The sequence below is a fragment of the Marmota monax genome, unplaced genomic scaffold (genome assembly GCF_021218885.2).
Source record: "Marmota monax isolate L192 unplaced genomic scaffold, Marmota_monax_Labrador192_F-V1.1 WCK01_AAM20220418_F8-fsc00023, whole genome shotgun sequence".
NCBI lineage: Eukaryota > Metazoa > Chordata > Mammalia > Rodentia > Sciuridae > Marmota > Marmota monax.
In genome coordinates this window covers 18,081,795-18,100,409 of record NW_026692907.1, presented here as the reverse complement: position 1 = coordinate 18,100,409, position 18,615 = coordinate 18,081,795, and the positions used below count along the sequence as shown (strand labels likewise).

Here is an 18,615-nt window from a genome sequence, read left to right as displayed (position 1 = left end):
ATTCCCATTTTAGAATTTTCAGGTGATAGAATGAATACTCTCATTAAATATTGGAATATATTTAAGATAGAACATACTGCATAATCAATACACATTGACTCTGTGCCAAGTCATTTATAAAACTTTCTATCAAAAATCTGAAGTATAGACCTTTACTTCTCAGATAGTTCTCATAAAAAATTTACATTACTCTTTGTAAATATGAGAAAATTTGAAGTCTTGATTTTTTTTTAGTAGAAAAACAAATTTTTACAAAACATAACAATAAATTCTCTACTATCTTAAGTGGACACATGTACTACAGCTTGAATATCTGAATTCAGGCTCAAAAGAGACATGGGCAAGAGAGAATGGACTTGGTATACACCAAGCTGGTCTGCTTGAGACCCCTTGAGCACCAATCCTAGTCCCTGGCGCAGTCCATTTCTGCTCTGACAAGATGAAAGAAACTATCATAAACCAAGAAAAACTTGCCAAACTGCAGGCACAAGTGCATATTGGTGGGAAAGAAACTTCTCACAGAAAGAATGTGATGGGTCATGGAACAGCTACAGCAGATGATAAAAAACTTTAGTTCTCCTTAAAGAAGTTAGGGGTAAACAATATCTCTGGTGTTGAAGAGGTGAATATGTTTACAAACCAAGGAACAGTGATCCACTTAAGCAATCTTCAAGTCAAGGCATTTCTGGGAGCAAAAACTTTCACTATTACAGGACATGCTGAGACAAAGCAACTGACAGAAATGCTACCAGCATCTTAAACCAGCTTGGTACAGACAGTCTGGCTAGTTTAAGGAGATTGGCTGAAGCTCTGCCCAAGAATCTGTGGATGGAAAAGCACCACTTGTTACTGGAGAAGATGATGATGATGAAGTTCCAGATTTTTTTTTTTTTTTGGAAATGTTTTTTTAGGGACTTGGGAATTTTGGGGGGTGTGGGGGGGGTGGGGATATACCAGGGATTGCATTCAGGAGCATTCAGCCATTGGGCCACATCCCAAGCCATATTTGGCATTTCAGTTAGAGGACAGGGTCTCACTGAATTGCTTAGCACCTCACTTGTGCTGAGGCTGGCTTTGAACTCTTGATCCTCCTGCCTCACCCTCCCCAGCCGCTGGGATTATAGGCGTGTGCCAGGGTGCCTGGCAAAGTTCCAGATCTTATGGAGAATTGTGATGAGCCTTCTAAGAATGAGGCAAACTGAACTGATCAACTTCTGAAGACAATAAACTTGAAGAAGTTACTGCTATTTTATATTATGACTGCTTTTTAAAATTGTTTTGTTTATGCATCTGATAAAAATCTAGATCTCTACTGTTTTTAAGACCAAGCCCCTTGGACACTGAAGCTCTTTTCAATTTTTGCTTGTACACAATTTATTTTTTGAAGCTAATTAAGCTGAAGAAGATTGGGAATAAAGTTTGAAACAAAGGTTAATAAAGTTCAGGAAAAAAAAGTGGAGTAGACTTAACAGAAGGCTCTAGGAATTATTTGTGTAGAAACTTGGGTGAAGAACTGCTAATAGTGTTTCTGAAGAAACTTACTTATCTGCTCTGATCTGAGAATGCCTGTTTTCTTGTCAAAGAAGTCACATGTGTCTCTGGAAAATTAATTTCCTACTTTGATTTACAAGGCAATTTCCAAGCAGCTACACTCTATTCCTTTTACCATGAAAAGAATAACCTGAAAATCAACCCCTCACTTTCAGGGTGCTCTTTGGAGTCAGGCTAGTTTCTGTTTTGCTGGATAGCTTGCTCTTAAAAGGCAACGAGGAACTATGTAATGTTTTGAACAACCAACAATAAAAATTAAAATAAAAAAGGCAACTAGGAATCTGTGATATAGCTCAATGTTATAGCATCTGCCTAGCATATGTGAGACTCTGGGTTTAACCCCCAGCAGTGCAAAAAAGTAAAATAAAATAAAACAGGACCAATTGGACTGGGTTCATTTTATTAAATGTTTGATATTTGACTCTTTCTTGTCTTCCTCCATTTTCTGCTCTGTATAATTTGGGTGCATCTGCTTCCTAGATTAGACTGTGTAAAAGCAGCAATATAGTTACCTTCTCTGTTGTATTGTTTATACCACTTGGCACAATATTTTTTACAGAGTGGGCATTTGATGGATATTTTCTAAATAAGCAAATAAACAAATCAATCAGTAAAATTTGCTCTAGAGAATCAGTATGGTATAATGGAATGAGCTCAATAAGTTATTTAACATCTGTCAACAACAGACACCTTGCAAGGTTGTTTGAGTTAGATGACAGAGTAAAGATTCTTAATTATCATTATATTTCACATTAGCCAGCTATGGAGGATAGAACAGCCTAATGGGCTTGACTTGTCTTTATTTGTTTTCAAATTTTACTTAATACTTAAAATACTATTTTTTTTAATTTTCAAAAAGTATTTTCTCAATTTTTGAAATAGATATCTGTGGTACAACTTTAAATATTATGAACAAAACTAAACAAATAATAATAATATATAGTGAAACTTTGGTATGTATATACAGAGTTTATCACATATTTTTTTTAAAACCTGTTTTTTTTTTTTCTTTTTTGAGTACAGGGGATTGAACTCAGGGGCACTTGACCACGAAGCCACATCCCAAGCCCTATTTTGTATTTTATTTAGAGATAGGATCTCACTGAATTGCTTATCACCTTGCTTTTGCTGAGGCTGGCTTTGAACTCATGATCTCCTGACTCAGTCTCTGGAGCCACTGGGATTACTGGCATGTGCCACCTATTTTTAGTTGTCTTATAACCAACCTGTATTTTTCAATTTTAATTTTAACTTTTTAGGGGTACTGGGGATTGAACTCAGGGACACTTGGCCACTGTGCCACATCCCCAGCCCTATTTTGTATTTTATTTAGAGACAGGATCTCATAAGTTGCTTAGCACCTTGAGTCTGTTGAGGCTGTCTTTGAACTTGTGCCTCAGCCTCCCCAGCCACTGGGATTATAGGTATGTATCACGGCACCCGGCTTCAAACTATAATTTTTAAAAAGAACTCTTATTCTCCCAAGTATTATATCATCATATACAATAATTTTTCTGAACACTACGAGTTACATGACTATTATCCCTTTTCCCCAAGAACACTGGAATTTTGATTTTCAACCACCAAATAAACTATAGAAATGCCTAACTTATTTAGTATTGTTGGAAAACCTTTAGGGGGATTCTTAAATACTCTCAGTTTATTTCTTTAAGGGCACAACATTTTAACCATAAAAAATATTTCTCACTTACTATTCTTGCAGGGTTTTTTTTGGAGTAATTTTTTAAAATTCAGAAAAATGGATGTACTCTAACCCTTTCTTAGAGAGTCATGGTGATAACTATGAACACTGACACTATGGGAGAAAGCCACGGGCTGAGTTACAATAACTAGGGGTCCTCAGAAGCAATTTGATGTTCAGTTTACATGTTTGTTTTTGACAGATGGGGCTATTGAATAAATGAACTTTGCCTAAAAGAATGCTGTCAGTGCCTGATCACACCTTCTGCTTATTAACAGACACAGATCCATAGACCTTTCATTCAGACAAGGAAAGTTTGTTTGATTCAGTGGCTATATTCAGATGTAACTGTGTGCAACAGACATGGCCATCCACAGACATTTCACTTAGACTTCAGTCTGAACTTACTTCTCATATTCTGAGGCTGGAAGCTGTATCTTGCCATCTCCTCTACCCCATCATTGCCCTCACTCCAACTCCTCCGTGTTTGAATTCTCCAACTCCATGGGAAACATTCTTAAGTTCCAAGGCTTCCTTTCTTCACGACTCTAACCTCTAACCTGTGACCGTAGGGTCTTTCTGCCTGGTATTCTCTCTTCTGTGCTCCATACTCTTTCTGGAGTAAGCCTTTTACCCTCTCCTGAGTGCCCAGGGCCAGTCTGGCCTTCAGGCTTCCTCCAGCTCATTCCTTTGTCCTTTGTTAAATCCAGAGGCAGAAACTTGTTTTCCTCTGTTCCCTCCATACCAGGGAGCTCTGTGATTTGTGTTCCGTCTCCCACTCACCAACTGGCTCAATGGGTGAGGTGGGTTGAGCAGGCCAACCATCTTGGCTTTTATTTTGGTTTTCAGTGGCCACCCTTTGTATCCCAAGAAATACCTTCCTATATTAATCATTTCATTTTCTTAATACTTCACATTTATTAGTTATATCACAAAATCAAATACTTCACTGGTTTTCTAACAGATCTGCATACATATGTCTTGTGCCCCTAGTGAGGAGCTCCTTTGAGGGTACATGACTTCCCTCTTATCTATTATAAGTCCTCTAATGGTATTCCTTTATAAAACACTTATCAGGATATACAGTGGGATTCTCTGAGATTATGGAAGAGAGCAGTGATACAATCAGCCTCTTGGGCATCAAGCTCCAAGATTTTGATCAAGATATGGCGCTCTGAGTTGAAAAAAAACACTAACAAATAATTTTAAAAACCAGTAAAAAGCACAATAATTATAACTCTAAAAGTCAAAAGTCTAAGTATTTGTTCATAAGTTTATTTGTTGATTTTTTTTTTAATTATTTTTTGTACCAGAAATTGAACCCAGAGGGGCTTAACCACTGTGCCACATCCCCAGCACTTTTTATTTATTTGTTTATTTTTACTTTGAGACATGGTCTTGCCAAGTTGCTTAGGACCTTGCTAAATTTCAGAAGCTGGCTTTGAACTTGTGATCCTCCTGCCTCAGCCTCCTGAGCTGCTGGCATTACAGGCACGTGCCACCATGCCCAGATGAATTGTCTTTAAGAATTGTAAGGCCTAGGTGTTTAAGACAGGGCAGGTGGGGGTGGGGGAGGGATACCTGGTTTGTCTGAATTGTTAACACATTGATTATTTCATTTTTGGTATGTTAGAAATATAGTCACAGATCAGGCAGATATTTTGCTTACTGATTCCAAAACCCTTAAAATGATAATGTAGAAGAGACTATAAAATTATTTTCAATTGGGAGCATATTTTTATGTCTCATATTGGAAAAAATCTGTTTTTGTAATGGGTAAAATATAGATGCCATTAACTAATTCTCTATAAATTATTTCATTTCTCTTCTCCTACCAAAGTTAGGCATGTGTTTGGGGGAAGAGAGCTGGTCATTAAAAGGGATAGGGGGCAGCTACCTTTAATAATAGAACATGACATACTTACAAGTGATCTTTAGGTTTATCACTATGAATCACATTATTGACAATCAAGTATAATATATTAATTATTTCCACAGAGTAATTATAATTAATAAATCTCCTATATTGAGGTGTATTTTAAGATATAATTTTAATTTTAATGAAACGGACTGAAATTTTTAACTGGAAAAAAACATTAGAAGAGACTATGATGTTAAAGTAACAAAATGGCCATTTCAATAATGTTTGCATATTGGCAAATTCACATGGTTCAATCGAATAACATTCTTTTGTGATCCATGTGCTTTTCTTTTTCCTTTCTTTCTCTCAGTCATACAACTCAGCTTTACAGAAGGGGAGGTTGTGAAGGGTCAGTTCTCCTATCTCTGTATTCTTCCCACATGCCACATTGTCTTAAAGCCAAGTAGCACTGTAAATCACTTGAATAAGCTCATTAATTATAGGGTGTCTTTGCTGGGAAAATGAATCATAAAACGACAGGAAAATCATGTGAATATGTTTTAATTAACATCATCACTTAATGAACACATCATATAATTCAAATAACATGCTAATAATACCATAGCAGAGTAAGAGGGGTGAGTAAAAAGAGTGAAAAAAATATTATTTAATAAATTTGGGGTTTGGGATTTGGGAAAGGTACCTCTTTTATTATCTTATGTCTCTTTTGTTCTTTGCTATTGGGTTATACCAAACACAGTAACTGTCATCCCTTTGGGCTCTCCATCTTTGTTTTGCTTCCTTTCATCTTGCTTTTCCAGGGTTTTCATTGTCACTCAGCTTTGTAAATAAATTGGCTGTAGTGACAACACATAATACTAATCTTGTAAGTAACAGATAACTTTTTTAACTCATAACCCATTTTCTCCCATTATTCTTTTTTTAAAGATATTTTTTTAGTTGTTGATAGACCTTTATTTTTATGCGGTGCTGAGAATCGAACCCAGTGCTTCACACGAGCCAGGCAAGTGTACTACCACTGAGTCCCAGCCTCAGCCCTCCCCATCATTCTTCAAACTAAGAGCCAATAGTATTATGGAGTCAAAAATTTATCTTGTCCCCTGGGCTCTGATACAGGCAACAATTCCAGTTCAGAATTAGTTGTTCTTATTTCTTTCATAGAGCATAATTGGCTACTTTTGGTGTTAAAATAGTATGAATGAAACTGTAAATACAGTAAGTTATTTGATTAAGGTCTATGTGGATTTTTTTTCCTTTTCTTGAAAACAGACTTTGATTTTATTCTACCAGATACAAATGAGTTTTATAGCAAGATTTAAATGTTACATCATCGATTGTCATTCTGGAGAAAGGAGGCATCCGGGTGCAGCTGTTTCACGGTGTTCTTGGCTTTTAATTAATTGAGCTGATCATTCCTTTCTGCTTCTTGCTTTAGGAATCCATTCCTTGGTGCACTTTGCTGTTTCTCTGTGCCTCTGAGGGATTAGAAATACTGAACCCTCTTGTCCCCATGTAGAAGCAAGCCTTCTAGAATTTTACGGCCAGAGAAGAGTATTCTAATACTCTCCAAGTAGACATTTATTTTCCCATTTGCAGAATATAATTTTGTTATGATGCTTATGTTTATATTTCTTTTCTGAACCTAAGTATAAGAGAAAAATCTTTTGCTGTGTCTGTCATGGATGAAGAAAACTCCATAACCTGTCTTAGGTTGTATGTAGGATGCTTCTCAGTCCAACATCCTCATTCTGACAGGTCAGAGATCTGAGTTGCTTTGAAATTCAGTAGAGAAGACCCCTTGCCATTTCCTTTGCTAATGAACATTTACGAAGTGTTAGGGAGTCATGTTGTTAGGTCACTCTTGGCTGCCTTTCACAACAATTTATAAAATTATCAAACGAGTGAGTTTCTGAACTGAGAGGGACCTCAGATATATTACAAACTATAGTTTATTTTTCACATAACAAATCTGAGGCCCATAGATAGAATGTAAAATAATTAGGATTGCAAGACTAGTTAGGCTATCAAAACCAGAGATCTTTATGTTAAAGTGGTGAAGAAAAGCTTTAGATTATTTTATGTCTTTTTTTTGTTTCAAGTAGATGGACACAATATCTTTACTTTTATTTGTTTTTATGTGGTGCTGGGAATCAAACCCAGGGCTTCCCATGTGCAAGGCAAGTGCTCTACCACTGAGCTACAGCCCTAGCCCTTTGTTTCAATTATCAAAAGATAAACTGCCATCTTCTGTCTGCCTGGATTGGACCCAGCCAGGCTGATCAGTGCTTCATAGCAATATTGCCTCAGCTTGGGACAGCCCTTTGTCTTTTCAGAGAACTATCAGTTTTGAAAGTTTGAGTAGCTGGTCATGATCTTATTAGTTCATTGGTCAATATGAAATGGAATTATATGGTAATATATGAAGAATTTATATGTGTGTATGAAAAAATATTCAACATCACTAGCAATTAGAGAAATGCAAATTAAGACTACACTGAGATTCCATCTCACTCCAGTCAGAATGGCAATTATGAAGAATACAAGTAACAATAAATGTTAGAGAGGATATGGATGAAAGGTACACTCATGCATTGCTGGTGAGACTGCAAATTGGTGCAACTACTCTGGAAAGCACCTCAGAAAACTTGGAATGGAACCACGATTAGACCAGTTATCCTACTCTTCTGTATATACCCCAAAGTGTTCAAATCAGCATACTACAGTGACACAACAACATCAAAGTTTAGAGCAGCTCAATTCACAATAGCAAAGCAATGGAATCAAACTAGGTGCCCTTCAACAGATGAATGGATAAAGAAAATGTGGCGTGTATACACAATGGAATATTACTCAGCCATAAAGAAGAATGACTTTATGATATTTGCTGGTAAATGGATGGAACTAGAGACTATCACGCTAAGTGAAATAAGCAGTCCCAAAAAACTAAAGACCGATGTTGTCTCTGATATGTGGATGCTAATACACATTAAGTCAGGGTTGTGTGTGGGGAGAATAGAAGTTTATTGGATTAGACAAAGAGGAATGAAGGGAAGGGAGGAGGGATGGGAATATGAAAGACAGCAGAATGAATCCGATGTAACTTTCCTATGTTCATACATGACCAGTGAAACTTCATATCATGTACAACCAAAAGAATGGGATCCAAATGAGAATAAATTATACTTAATGTATGTATAATATGTCAAAACACATTTTACTGTGTTTAAATATTTAAATAAATATTTAAATTATTTAAATAAATAAATGAAAAAATATTTTTGAGGATAAAATTTTAAAGAAATCTTGTTATATATGTATTGGGCTACATATGATTTCTACTTTTCTAAGATTTTCTTAAATAGGAGAAAGAAAATCTCTTTAGAGTTGTTTTGAACTGATGAAAATTCCTTTCCTACATGGCCTGTCTTCTCAGTTTATCTAAACCTTCTAATATATTATGTTGAATCATTTCAATTTTTAAAAAATTGCTAAACAGCAATTTCAGGTAGTTGCATCCGTTTATATAGTGGGAAATTTTGGGACTCAAAATACGAATCATAAATACACTGACAATACTTAACAGCCTTTCCCTTTAACATAGGAAATGATTAAGCACCTCTTACATGGTATATGAATTCAGAGAGGAGGACAATGAAAGCAAAATGGATAGTGTTATGTTGAGCATTTATTAACTGATTACTGGAGTGACCCTTAACTAAAATGCAGCAATTTAAGTTAAACAAAGTCCTTCCATTGGACAGTATATTTTAAAAAGTCACCTTATCTCTAGCTAATCTCATGTTCATCTGTGCAGGGGAATAGACAAACACAATCATGTGTTCCACAGTATTCAACGAGTAATAAGCATCCTGTTGAGAAATTAAATATGGACCTGCCTTTCTCCCTTATCTAAAGTCACATGGATACCCTAAATGGGCACTCAATCACTCTCACTTATACTTAATAACTATGCATAGGTTCATATGTGTGTACCTGCATGCACACACATATAAATTCTTCTTATATTATCATGTAATTCCATTCAACTCAATTAAAATAGGAAAAAACACTACTATGTGCCAGGTAATATGTTAGATGCTAGGGACATAGGATTCTATCAGATCAAATTGTTTTTGACTTGTTTCTCAAATTCAAAATAATAAAGGAAAATTTAAAAAAGTGAGGATTTATTTTCAATCATTTAATTCAAGTCATTTAACTTAATAACATGGTTCATGTTTGTTTCAGTGTCAGCATTTGCATGCATTGCTTTTATCTGTCTTACCTGAAGAATCTTATCACCAGGCTGTAGAAGGTTGGAGGCTGGCCCATCAGGCTGAACCCTAGTAACAAAGATACCCTATAAGTCAGAAGTAACATAGGTTAGGATTCCATTACCAACTAGGCCCATTGAAACACATTTTCATAGAAAACAGATAAAACAGATTTAAAAAACAGTTTACACACGCAAGCTTTAAAGATTATTATATTACTTTAAGTAACTCTTCAAACCAATTTTAAGAAAAGTGACATGTCAACTTGCAAAAACAAAACCAGAAAAAACTCATCTTGTTTTCAAAGTACAATTATAATATATAAATTTATCTCATGATATATTCATAAAAATTCTTTCTTAAATCATTTGAAATGGTATTGAACAGTTTTTAAATAAATTCTGAATCTGTGTTAAGTCATTCTATATTAAAAATGTTACCCACTTGATAGGTTTTAAATTCAACATTTACTTTAAAGGCCCTACTAGAACTGTAGATACATATTGGTTTATTTTAATGAGTTAATTACTGTGTGTTTTACTGAGAATTTTCACATAGAATATACACAAGAATTAAGCATAAAAGAATCCAACATACATTCTAAATACATTTTTTGTCTACATAGTTATAAAATCCTCAAATTGATCAGTTTATAAAAAGTCAAGTTAATTTTATTTATCATGGACATAAAGCAAACACTTATGAGCTTTGATTGCTAATGATACGGAGATATATAGAATATAATTTCTGTGTTTCAATGCGCTCACAATCTAGTGGAAGAGAAGTCAAGAAAACAAACAATTACTAAATAGTGTGACAACTGTTAGGATGGAGGTATAAGAGATGTTGTACCCAGCTTGTACATGGTGTGTAGGGGCTTCCCAGAAAAGGAGATAGATATCTGACAGCTAGATCATGAAGGAGAAGTAGAAGGCAGCCACACAGATGAAGATGGGAAGGATATGGCAGATAGAGGCCATAGCACACACAGAAGTGAGTAGTGATGCCTAGATTCATGGTGGAGGAGTGGGGTGGATGGGGTTAGAAATGTGGCAGAAAATCAGGCCCAAAGATAGGTCAGGACCAGATCAAAATGACCTTACATAGTCATTTTTATCAGTTACAGGAGTTACCAAAGGGTTATAAGCATGATGATGACAAGATTTTAACTGACAATCAAAGAATAAACTGATAAATACATAAAGTGGTATATCCATACACGGGGATATTGTTTGGTGATAAAATGGAATGAAGTACTAATCCATGCAAAAAAAATTATGCTAAATAAAATGGCAAGAATAGGCTAATGAAAGACAGTAGAATGAATTGGGCATTCCTATGTTCATATATGAATACATCACCAGAAACTCCACAATATGTACAACCACAAGAATATAATCCTAATTAGAGTAAGTTACACTTCATGTATGTATAGTGTATCAAAATGCACTCTACTGTCATATGTAGCTTAAAATGAAGAAGAAGAACAACAAAAATAACAGGCAAATGCATAGAAACAAAGTAGATTAGTGTTTGCCCGGGGCTGGGGAGCAGTTGGTGGGGAGCAATTGTTAATACATAGAGTTTTCTTTTTTCCTTCCTTTGCAGTGTTGGGGATCCTACCCAGGTCCTACTCATGCAGGCTAGGCAAATGTTCTACAACTAAACTAAACCCCAACCCAGAGTTTCTTTTTGAAGGTCATAAAAATAATCTGAAATTAGTGGTGAAGGTTGTACAACTCTTCAAATATACAAAACTACTTAACCACATACTTTAAAAGGGTGAATTTTATGGTATGTGAATAAGATCTCAATCCAATTATTATTAATTTTTAAAAATTCCTAAGAGTTATTAACAAAAACAGAAGATAAAATTTCTACATCGTTGCCTTTTATTTAGAAAATCATGTCATTTGCTGGTTTATAAATTTAATGACCTCACTGAAACACAAAACTGTGTGTATGCATGTGTGTTTGCATGTTATGTATGCATTCACGTGTGTGTGTAAATGATTTAACAAACCCAAATTAAACCACTATTACTCATGTTTTAATATAGCATTTCAGATCTTTAAAAACTAATTAGCTTAAAGTCTTTGAATGATTTTTTGCTTTCTAATTTAAAATTTTCCTTCTTCTTTAAGGAGGAAATTACAGGCACCCAAATCACTAAAAAATTCATAAATTTTAATCAAGTAATTAGATTTCTAGAACTCATCTTAAGAAAATAACTGAAAAAATATGCAACATACCTGTACTAATATGTTCACTATAGTATCATTGTAATAACAAAATTATAAACTATAGCTAAATGTCTAAAAACAGGGAATTGATTAAAGCAATTATGGTAAATCTGTAAAACAGAATGAAGTCCACAAGGCTGACAGAGAAATAGGTGAATGCTTGGTGAACAGGTAGCTTATAAAAGGCTGTGTGCTATGACACCATTTTTGCTGAAATCTGTTAATATGAAATCTGTTAATATTTGTGTAGGAAAATATCTGGAAAGATAATTCCTAAGCATTAACAGTGATTATACTGGTAATAGGACATCAATTTTATTTTTTCAATCAGTGTTTTCTTATGTTTCTACAATGATTATGTATTACTTATAGTATGTTAAGGACACCGTAAAAACAGATGAAATTTTAGGTTAATGGTGGCATTATTAAGAGTGATCTTTGGCCAATTTAGTTGTAAAATGGTCAATTTAGAAGAAAAGAGAAAACCAGTTGTTTGAAAAAGGATAGCTAATAAAGAACAATGATTAAGCCACCACTGCATGGCACTGGTTGTGACAACAAATAAAACCCTACTGGGTCTTTTGCCACATTGGGCACACAGCTGCCACACTCCATTAATCCAGGAGACTGTAGATATAATCAGTTCCCCAGAGATTCCATTTTTTACTGTTGGGGTCTCTGTACCATAAGCAGAATGATACTATTGCCAAAAATGAGACACCACATCTCTTGGTACTTGGAGTGATGCTGTTTTGACCTTATTTGATGCTTGCAGTCAAAGTCTCTGCTACTTGATTAATTCTGATGGCTTTTCTTCAGCTCAGTGCACAGGAACAGTTTAATAAGGTTTGTATGAATCCTGACCATAGGAGCTGAATTATGGCCATCACATTTGCAATGCTGAGAGCAACTAACAACACTCTACAAGCTGAATGCTTAGAGGTTACGAATGTGGTGTCTGCAGCAGGTTTAATTTCACCCATCACATGGTTTTGTGATATTCAACTGCTGTTCTGATGACTGGCCTTGAAGTTTATTTTTATGATAGCCTGAGTCTTCCAAAAGCCTGTACTTTTTTCTAAAGCTTTATTATTTCTTTTCGATCAATAAATTTCATCAACTAGGAAACTGCTTCTGCCCATTGGTATAGCTTTTTCTCTCTATATATCCTTTCTGCCAGCATATTGCCGTGTTAGAGGAAACAGCACTGAGTGCTACATTTGATAATGGTCTGTGGCGTTCCTTATTGTGGAGGTGGAATGTTTCCCAAAAGACTGCATCCAAAGGCCAGTGCACTAATGTTTCATTGTATTCAGGTATATAAATGAAAGAGACCAATTAATCTGGGCCCATTTTGCAGTCTCTGGTATGATGAATATTGATGAGAAATATGAAAACTTTGACATTGCTTTGAAAAAGCTCATTGTGGTAATGTGTCACCCTTTCAACAACTCATTTCATTCTGAGACTTCAAAGAAAACTTTGGCATCAGTGACAGAATTTTGTGGGGACTCATCAGACTCTGTATTCTGAAAATTAGAACAATAACTTTCTACTGTTTGGTGAAAATCAGTCTCCTAATTTTCTAAACAATAGGAAGCATCTTATATGCATCAAAGATCCAAAGAGTTGCATCGTATCAACTTTCTGTTAGCAACATCTAGAATATGTTCAGCTTCTTGTAAACTTTGGTAGAGTGCTAAATGTAGGTCAAACTATCAAGTAATATATTCAAAACTACTGAAATAATCTATTATCTAAAATTATAGTAAAATCATCTTGCCCAAGGCAGAGAAAAACCTCAGTAAAAGTAAAACCTCAGTAAGTATATTTTTTCAATGAGGCAATAAGTATTAGTTTTCTAGTGCTGCTGGAACAAATTATCATGAACTTAGTGGCTTAAAACATCAAAAATTTATCATTTTAGAGTTCTTTTGGGTCTCAACAAAGATGTTGGCAAGGCTGCCTTCTTTTCTGAAATCTCCAGGGTAAAAATCCATTTCCCAGCCTTCCCTATCTTCTGGGAATGTTCACATTCCTTGGCTCATAGTCCCCTTCTTCTATTTTCTAAGGCAGCAATTGTGTATCTCTCTGACCATTTTTCCGTTGTCACATCTCTTTCCAACTGCATCTGGAAAAGAGTCTCCTTTTAAGGACCCATGTGATTATACTGGAGGCATCTGGATAATCCAGGATAGTCTCCTCATATCACTCCTTCTATGTAATATAACATACACACAGGTTCATTTTTTTTTCTGTCTACTATATTGTGCAAGTAATTAGTAGTTAAGCTCCAGAGTTAACTGAGTTTAACATTTACAAATAGATGAGCTTGAGCAAGTTAAAGTTTGTATACATAACTTTTCATTAGTAAAACGGATAAAATAATGGTACATAATAGTTGCATTAAGTGAGTGAATACATGCAGTCTACTTAGAACAGTAGATGGTATTCAGTATAGGGTTCAAATGTTACTATAATTATTAAAAGTATGAAAGCTGAACTATAATCCCAGGTCTTTTATGCAACCAGAAAATTACACTTCTGGAATATATTGAAAGACCAACACTTGTCATTTGTCATATTTCCCTAGAGTTCCCAGTAGGTAAGGGGATTAACATCTCTTATTTTGGAAAGAGACAGGAAGAGGGCTGGAAAGCCTCTCTCTCCTCATTTGTAGTATTTCTTGTGGTGGCTCACAGGGATAATGGTTCCAATTATCATTCACTCAGCAGTGTCTATGGGTCCTATCTGCAGGATTTGCTAGTAGTTCTTAATAATCATTAACTCCAACAGAGAAGCATCAGCTCCTTATAGTAGCGGGTGCTAGTATGTACCCTAGTTCGTAGTTTATGGCTAATCTCTGAGTGTTTTTCTCTCCTCTCATTAATAACTTTCAGGTTTCTTAATGGCTTCAGCCCAGTAGCTTCCCTAAGTACCACCTCTGGAGATTATCTCATGACAGAGCAACATCATAGATGCTTTAAAGTCCTTTCAAAAGAAGAGACATCTTTGCTTTCCTCAGACATCAACATCTGGATGTGTGTGAGACACAGACCTTGATGCTCCATATGGGCATGACCTGTTGCCATCTCATATTCTGCCCCACTTAAAAACCAGTCTTTACGTATGTCATAGATGAGTCTTCCAAAAGTACCCCTCATGGCTGTATAGAAAGTTTTGCTTTTCACAAGTACTTTTGAGAAAGGATGAATTTAGGAGATTTCTCACAGTGTTCAGATCTGACCTTTTCTTACTAGTTACCTACCTTCTACACCTCCAGACATAAACCAAGGATTCAGAAAGTTAGACTACAAGACCGGTACTTAACATTCTAACTTTAGAGGAGAAAAGAGCTTTTTGTGTGTGTGTGTGTTTTTTTTTTTTTTAATGATGAAGGTGAGTGACTATGACAGTCTCAGCTCTTATAAGTGTAGACTCCAAAATAGAACTTGTCTTAAGGGAACTGCAACTTCAATTTGTGAAATATGATTTTCTTTAAAATTCTAGAAAAAAAAAATCTTAGCTCTAGCTGATGCTAAGAAATTGGCTTCTAGGAAGGCCATACCTCAAGTAAAAATTATACACTATTACAATTATAATTCAGAACACATTAAATATATTAGAATATAGAATTTCATGATGTCTTGTAATTATGGAAAGTTCAACGAGAGTTTCTAGAGGAAAAACTAACTCATGAAAATAGCAAACAGAGCCATAGATTTAACAGCTTTTAAGGGGCTACTGTTTTTCTCCCATAGTAGCAAATATTAGTTTTCTTTTCCTTAAGTGGGCAACATTAATATGTAGCTCTATTGTGTCTTGAAGAAGCAACATTAAACATACATAATAGACTGTGTTTACTTAGTCTCTATAATTATTCGAAGATGACAAGGTATTATCAATATTATCAAAGACAAGGTATTATCAATAGTGTTTTTCTTTATGAATCAGAAGTATGATGATGAAATATTTTAAAGTTAATTGCTATGTGTACATTTTAGGCTTTGAACAATTTGCTACCTTAGTAACTGAGAAATTTCTATGCAACAAGAGATGAGATTTATCCCATGGTCATTGGGGAAAGTTAGGAAAGGAAGAAAAGAGAAAGAAAGAGAGTCACTAACAGCTGAACATGGTGCTTCGAGGAATGACTGAGCTTTAGCTCACAAAACAATGAAATGGAAAACCCATGAGAAGGACAAAAAGGAGAATTGCTTTAGAAACCTAGGAAATTAGAGTTAGATGTAAATTAAAACTCTATAACTGATTAAAGCCATGTAGAGGTTTTGCAAAAATCTTGTACAGATGTTTAAAGGAATTTCAAAATCAATTTCACTACTTTTTAATAGAGTAAACAATAAAATAGAAACCACTTGCTTGTACTTGTTAAAAATTATTAATAATGCATTGGAGCAATCAGGAGACTAGTGAAACCCAGAGAAATTGACTATAAGATTACAAATATTTTAGTGGCAATATGATAAAACATAATATCCTAGCAGAAGAAACACATATTGTTTGATTTTTTAGATCATTCTAAAATTTGTTTAGTATTTTATATGTACATAAAATATAGTTCTTTTGACTTATTTAAAGTATCTAAAACATAAGCAACTCATTGCCTTTTCTATGAGATTCCTTTTAGAAATGATAGATCGATCATTATAATATTTTTTTATAGTTTGATACTGGTCATTATGGACAGTTCTCTTCTGGAAACTGGAATGTAAGAACTAAAATTGTGTTTGGTTTTGGTTATTTTATAATTATATTTTACATTTCATTAATTGCTCCAGTATTCTCATGATTCTCTAGCAATTAAACATCTCTGGATGTCTATCTATTATGATTCAAAGGACATTTTCATCCTGCTTATTTCTTGATGAAAATTTTGAGCTTAAAAATAATTTTCTTTTACTTGTCATATTTTCTTTTAAAAGTCAATGATCATATTCCCCCACTTATTATCATTCCAGATTTCTGAATTTATAAAGAAAAAGAAAAGACTTTTTTTTCATTTATTTTATAAGTCTTTTAAAGCTTGTTTTTAAATATGAGACCCCAACTGGTGGTAGATATTTGGATTGCTGAGCTTCATACAGTTTACCCATTCTTCCAGATCCCCTAATGGCTTTCTTTCTCAGCATTGCAAAAAGCATAAAATAGTAGAAACTATTAAAAACAGGAGGAGGTTACTCTAGGTGGTTCTGTATTCTCCTTCGTAGCTATTCCTAAAATAGTATTGGTATTCAGGTTTCTGATTATCATCCCTGCAGGCTCCCTCAAAGTCCTTTCAATTGTGTAATTTTTTTGACACTGTCTTTGTATTTCAAAATCATTAATTGCAAATTGATGAATTCAGTCAAACTTTTTTTTTGTCACGTAAGCTCAAATAAGGTTTTTGAAGTGAGAGAGTGTCTTGTTGTAAGCTATATTCAATCAAACTATGATTCTTAAAGGTTTAATAATGTTTTTCTTAATAACTAACACTTTGTTGTATAGTCAGACTGTGCGTGCTAGAGGTATTTCTTAGATGTGGCAGTGAAATCAGAAGGCCAAAACGTCTGGAGCAAATGACCAGAAGACAGTAGAGCCATGAATTCCTGACATGTTGACTGAAAGTGGCTATACATTGGCAGTGTGGAGTAGAGTGAAAAAGTAAGTTCATTTTCCACTTTTAGTCTTTATATTTCTATATTATTTGAAATGTTATAGTACAATATTTTCACTTGTTACTTGTATAAATTTTTGAAATGTATAGGTTAAATAAAAAAGGTTATTGTAGTTTATGCATCTGGGACTGAGAATATATTTATGGAGAATAATTGTGTTGTGCAGGGTAAAAGACTTGAGGCTGCCTATGATGATGAACGAAAGGGAAGCAGCTCACACCAGAAGGAAGGACCAGCAGAAGGATCTTAAGTACGATTAGTTCTTGATTCACTCTTTGTTCTTTGACTACTTTTTATGGTTCAGAGGTGGACACCTTCAGGGAACTGAATCCACCCCTGCTGGTTGTGCAATTCATACAAAACCAAACATATCAGTCTTTCTTACATAAAGGAACAAGTAAAATTTCCCAAGTCTAGGTATTCCTCTAAATTAGTCATTCTAAGTCAAGGTGGAAACATTCTTGAAGTAGGGAACAGAGGGAACATATGATTTCCCCCTATACATAAACAGACACTTCAGTAAACAAAGAGGCAAATAAACAAAAAGTAGGATATGAATTTTCTTTAATCACTTTGATGTTTAGTTCAGTACTAAAAAAAGGTTGCTTATTTCCTACTAAAGAATGTCCCTGGGTGTTAAAATATAATCTCTTATTATGGGAATATGATTTGTGCAGGATGATGAGGTTTAATCAACAAGGTTTCAAATATAGGAAGCAATTTATAGTCTATTATGCTTAAGAAAATAGAACTAGTTCACGAATAGTGAGACTCTACTTTGTTCACAACCAGAGACATGAAAAATTGTGCTCTGTATGTGCACTATGAATTGAAATGCATTCTGATGTAATGTATAACAAATTAGAATAAATAGATAAATTTAAAAAAGACTATGTATAACTATATTAGTTACATTGTAAATATAATAGGCAACTAAATATATGCACATATATAGTTTGATACCTTATGTAGTAATCCTAAACCATTATAACTGCTTTATTTAATTTTGAATTTATCTTATTATATACATAAATATAAAATTTTTATATGTATATGAAATTTAAAAATAACTCACTCTAAATTGTGACCTATTAATCTAACTTTCTAGCATAGTTCTGGGACTTTAGGCTAACTCATTGTCAGCCTTTCCTGGATATCTATTCTCATCTGTTTGTGGCTTTCCCCAACTCATCCAAAGGATCTTTAGGGACAGTGTAATTTTGAATTTATAGGATATAAGAATAAATTCATTGAGTTCTCACAATTTCTTCACACACCCAAAGAGGAA

General features: G+C 34.4%; 1 protein-coding gene and 1 pseudogene across 6 annotated transcripts in view; one reads left to right on the top strand and one right to left on the bottom strand.

Annotated features, from left to right (window-relative positions):
- Lrrc7 (leucine rich repeat containing 7) overlaps positions 1-18,615 on the bottom strand; it is a 552,277-nt gene that overhangs the window by 9,198 nt on the left and 524,464 nt on the right. For 5 of the 6 annotated variants that reach the window (XM_058581585.1, XM_046451172.2, XM_058581588.1 and 2 more), the window contains one exon: positions 9,421-9,495. In XM_058581585.1, coding sequence (XP_058437568.1) covers positions 9,421-9,495 — 75 coding nt within the window. The remainder of the gene's footprint in view (positions 1-9,420; positions 9,496-18,615) is intronic. The other variant, XM_058581586.1, reaches the window with a different exon arrangement.
- Positions 549-1,202, top strand: LOC124097037 (transcription factor BTF3-like; annotated as a pseudogene).